Source organism: Nothoprocta perdicaria, unplaced genomic scaffold (assembly GCF_003342845.1).
Source record: "Nothoprocta perdicaria isolate Ctin4 unplaced genomic scaffold, notPer1 scaffold_314, whole genome shotgun sequence".
NCBI classification, from domain to species: domain Eukaryota; kingdom Metazoa; phylum Chordata; class Aves; order Tinamiformes; family Tinamidae; genus Nothoprocta; species Nothoprocta perdicaria.
The window spans coordinates 650,707-655,470 of record NW_020455549.1 but is presented as its reverse complement, the minus strand read 5'-3'; the positions used below and the strand labels follow the sequence as shown (position 1 = coordinate 655,470).

At 53.7% G+C, this 4,764-nt stretch overlaps 1 protein-coding gene across 1 annotated transcript; it reads right to left on the bottom strand.

The window, feature by feature from the left end:
- Nucleotides 1-4,087: 4,087 nt before the first annotated feature.
- Nucleotides 4,088-4,558, bottom strand: LOC112950329 (twist-related protein 2-like). The gene has a single exon (XM_026042829.1). It carries the CDS (start codon nt 4,556-4,558, stop codon nt 4,088-4,090), a length of 471 nt encoding a protein of 156 aa, XP_025898614.1.
- Nucleotides 4,559-4,764: the final 206 nt, after the last annotated feature.

Genomic DNA, 4,764 nt, shown 5'->3' with positions numbered 1-4,764 from the left:
GGAGAGGAGCCCCGCTCCCCGGGGCAGGTTCAGCGTTGAAGTCTTCACTCTTCAAGCGGGAGGTGAAAGCTTTTGCTGAGGAACATCAGGCTGCAAAAGGCCTTTTCTGGCAGTGATATTAATGGCAGCCCTGACCTGCAGCACAATATGTGCCAGGTGCTCCCACGAGCATGGACATGGGGATGCTCAAGAGCACGTGGATCTCCTTGCAAGGACAGAGGTGGCTGTGATGCCGCCTCTTGGTGCACACGGCCGTTGAGATGTCCCCTGGTCTCTAGGGCCCGGGCACCGCCACCGCCTCGGGGTGAGCCTGGTCTGACATCCAGAGCTCCGTCCGGACTCTCCAGCAGCTCCACGTCCCTCCCATCCTGCGGAGCCCAGCACTGCACACAGTCTCCACATTTGTTTTAGATGCATTTCCTAAATATCGGAGCTCCTTTTACACCCTGGTGCCGTGCACTATGACGGAGCGCAACAAGGCATAGCTATGAATGCTATTTAAGCGATACAGCTTATATAAATGCTAGGAAAAGGAGCCATTCACCTCACAAAGCAGACTCCAACCAAGAGCAGCAGTCCCCAAAGGGAAGATTTACCCAAGGTCTTTCCGGATAGCCACAAGGGCAACACAAGAACGACAAGAAATCCAGGGAGACAAACGAAGGGCAGGGAAAATCACCCCTTCCAACACCAACAATCTTCCCCCTGGTAATTTAACAGGCTAACCTCAATTTCTCCTCCAGCAGGAACAGAAACCACCTTAATGCACCCAAGGCCGTCCTGAAAACCGTGCTCTCGGCGGACTTCAAACACGAGTTTTCTTGCCCGAGGGCTCAATCCCTCCTTCCCCGGCTGGTGTCTCCTGGTTAACAAGGCCAGAGCCACAGCCAGCTCTTCCAGCAGCCTTTGATATTTAAGAGGCTACGTTCCGGTGGCCACCAGCGTGCCCGCGCTCTCAGCGCCCATTAGCTGCTTTGCATTATAAAACTACCGCTGCATTGCAAGCGCTGGCTTAATTCACTTAACGGGGGGCAAACGTGGCCTTTCTAGCTGCTCAACTGCTTCCCATGGGCAGCTCCCTCTTTGTGTTCTCCGCTTTGCAAATTCTCCTCCCTCGTTATTTCCCTGCTATTTCCCTTATTATTATGCCCTTATTATTATTATTCCCTTATTATTATTCCCTTATTATTATTATTCCCTTATTATTATTATTCCATTATTATTATTATTCCCTTATTATGTCCCTGTTATTTCCCTGCCCACCTGGGAGCTGTTAATTGGTACCTGAGTACCCTGCACGTTGGCACCAAGCGGATTATTCTCTATGCAGCCAAATGATGCGTTGCCTGAAGGCAAGCTCCAGAACCACCAGGGATGAATATCAACCAGTGATAATAACCGCACTGCCCTTACAGGACATGCAGAATTCCGCTTTTCACTGGGCAGAGCGAGGTGTTGAGGATGGTTAAAGGTCTCTAATATTTGCTTCCCGTGGGAGCAGATTTCCCACCAAGCACAGAAAGTCCCACGGGTAAATGGCCACATTCAGGGCTGCACATCTGTGTGACTAAGATAACTCATCTGCTCGATGAAAACCCACCACCCGACAGTGGAAACCAGCCATGGATTTGGGGGAGATGAAGGGAAAAGGTGTTTAATCCAAAAACTCCAGCTGACACCCCCAAGGCCAAAATGCCTCTAGTTGTGCGTGAACATTGGCTTGCAGTCCTTCAACATCAACTTTCCTAGGACTAAAAGGGAAAATGCAGGAGGCAGCGGTGGTTTAAACAGCGTTGATGCGGCGTTTCTGAAAAGTGAAACTTGGGCTATTTGGGAGGCCTGAGCTTTTGCACCGTGTAAGACATTTTAGCAACGTCCATACAAAAAAGCAGGAATTTAAAAGTGTCATATGCTTAAATTAAGTATCACTAAACATATTCAACATCTTTACCTTCCCATCTGCCCCTACATCTGCAGTTCTGGCCTAAAACTTAAAGCTCCTAAGTGGCAACACACAAAGGGCTCGTGCAATGGCAGTAAACGCATCCCCTGCCGCATTCGTGCCATTTTTCAGGAATTCAAGCAATTTAGTTGTTTCAGAAAGCCCCATTTTCTCCTTTCCCTTCCCTCTGTCCTTTTGAAATGTGAAACCCGAGCGGAAAGCAGACTTTTCTTTCGCAATATGACTTCCTAAGGACGTATCCTAAGGGTGAGGGTGAGGGGAGCCTTCCTCCCTCCTCGGGCTGTGCCCACTGCTCCAAGCACAGGGTACGGCAACCTGTTCCAGCAGGGATTTAACTTTAACATGGTTGAAACTGCCTTGTCTTATAAATATACCGCTCGTCACTGCAGAAAAAAACATTACTTGGAACCAGGCTCCCTCACGGACTTTGGATTATGATGATTTGATGAAAAAGGGCCATAATATCACTTTGACCACCTCATCTGGGCTAACCCTGCTGTTACGGCTATGGCTCGGAGTTAAACCACAACTTCGGTTTTTCTGCTGATTTTTCTGCTGATTTTTCTGCCCTGAATGGTGATTTTGATAGGAACAGCCAAGACGAGAAATGGGCACACAAGGAGGGTGGACAAGACGGGCCCCAAATGATGGCAGAAAATAAGAAGAAAAGAGTCTTCTGTGTTTCTCTGATATTCAAGTGTGGCTGTTGGTGGTGGGTCTAAGAAAAATAGCATAGTCCTTTTTTTATTTGGCTCTCCTAGCCAAATAATAGTCTCTAATAAAAATAATAGTCTCTGATCCGCAGCCAGCTGCAGCGTCTAAGTGACACCAGACAAGGATTAATGACACTGTTCCCAAGGAAAGCCTGGATCTTTTCTCGGGGGCAATGGGACCTGGGATGCTGGACTGTCTCGTGGGATCCAATGGGATGCGGTGGGGATCCCACGGGGATCATCCGTGGGGATGATGCTGGTGGAGTGCAAGGTGAGCCAAGGACCTGCCGCCCAGCTGGCAAGGGAGAGCAGCGAGAGCAGAGGACAGGGGCACCCAGCTCTACTAAACCTCGATTAAGGAAGGGCTAAGAGCAGGACTAATTGTGCTAACACGGGGACGGATCACCCACAGCCACCACTGGGCTGGGGTTGGGGGGAGCTGATGGTGCAGCAATTTGGATGCCTCGCCGGAGTTTCCCATGGACCATGCCCTGGGACATCCTTGGAATTTTGCTGTTCCTCACCAGCAGCTCCGGGAAATTTTCACTCCTAGCTGAAGAGGGGATGGGCTTCGCTCTCACCATCTTCTATTCTCACCTGGTTTTTTTCTTTTCCCTAGCACCAAAAGCTATAAATACCAAAAACAGTGATATTCTCCTCTCCTTTCAGTGCCTGAAAGGATGTTTTGGATCATTGCTGAATGGGGCACAGTGGAATACCCTGGCAAAACTCACTGCCCCGGCAGCCTCCTTGGAAGTTTCATTCCCTGCCCTTAGGGCAGCGCAGGATATCCATGGGTTGGGGAGGGATTACAGTTCCTATCTTATCCGTAGTGTTTTAGGAGAGGACTAGGACAAAGCTCGATGGGCTGGAGTCCCCAGGAGCAAGGAGCTAAGGAAAGTCCCCTTAGCAAGGAGCTAAGGAAATTGCTCCAGAGTCGAGGCTCTAGGTGCATGAGGAGCAGCAGCAGCGGGGTGATTGCTGCAGGACCGGGGCCGCTCCTGCTCGCGCAGCTTTGACACCCCCGCAGCCCCAGCACGTTCCGGAAGGTGCATCCTGATTTACGCCCCTCGGGAGGATAAATCACATCTGCAAAGCCGCGTTTTAAACCTGTCGCTAGCCCGCCCCGGAGCAGACTCCCGCTAAGAGGGAGCAGGGTCTTTAGGGCTCTGCTACTCGGCCACCAAGCGCAGCAGGACTCTGCTAGTGAAGGCAGCGGGACCAGCTTGGGACGCGGCTCCCTCATCCCAACGCCGGCCTTGACGGCGCCTGGGCTTTGTTAAACCGAATCACTCCCGCATGGAGCACGAGCAGGGACGTAGGGTATTTCCCCCCGGGGGAAGCTACTGGTGCAGCTGGGGAGGTTTCGGGGGGCCGCGGGAGCGCGGGACGAGGCCGTACATACCCCGGCTCAGTGGGATGCCGACATGGACCAAGCCCCTTCCATCCTCCAGACGGAGAAGGCGTAGCTGAGCCTCTCGTGGGCCAGGTAGTTGCAGCTGGCGACCTTGTGGTCCAGCTCGTCGCTCTGCAGCACCTGGTACAAGAAGTCTATGTAGCGCGCCGCCAGCTTGAGCGTCTGGATCTTGCTCAGCTTGTCGGAGGGCAGCGTGGGGATGATCTTGCGCAGCTCCGCGAAGGCGTCGTTGAGCGACTGGGTGCGCTGCCTCTCGCGCACGTTGGCGATCACCCGCTGCGTGTGCGCGTCCTCGAAGGAGTGCGGCGCGGGGCTCCGCTTGCTCCGCTTGCCCTGCGGGGACGGGGCGCCGGCGCACGCCTGGCCGCGCTTGCGCGGGCATTTCTTGCGCCCTCGCTCGCCTTCCTCCTCGCTGCTGGCCGCGCTGCCCTCGGGGGAATCCGGGCACGTGCTTTCCTCCTTCATCTTCTCAGCGGCCAGCGCCTGCGCCCCCGGGAGCCCCTTCCACCTTGCAGGAGAAGGGTCCGTGGGTCTCAGGGGGCACGAGGGCCACGGCGCATCTGCAAGGCGGGATGAAGGGCGGATTGCCCGGATTGCCCACCGCTCAGCCTTCCCAAACCCCTCAAGCCTGGCGGAGCCCTCCCAAGCTCCAAGTTGCTCCGTTGGTTTCT

What these genes read in the sequence shown, in the direction of transcription:
- LOC112950329 (XM_026042829.1), bottom strand. Translation starts at nt 4,558, where the DNA reads ATGAAGGAGGAAAGCACGTGCCCGGATTCCCCCGAGGGCAGCGCGGCC.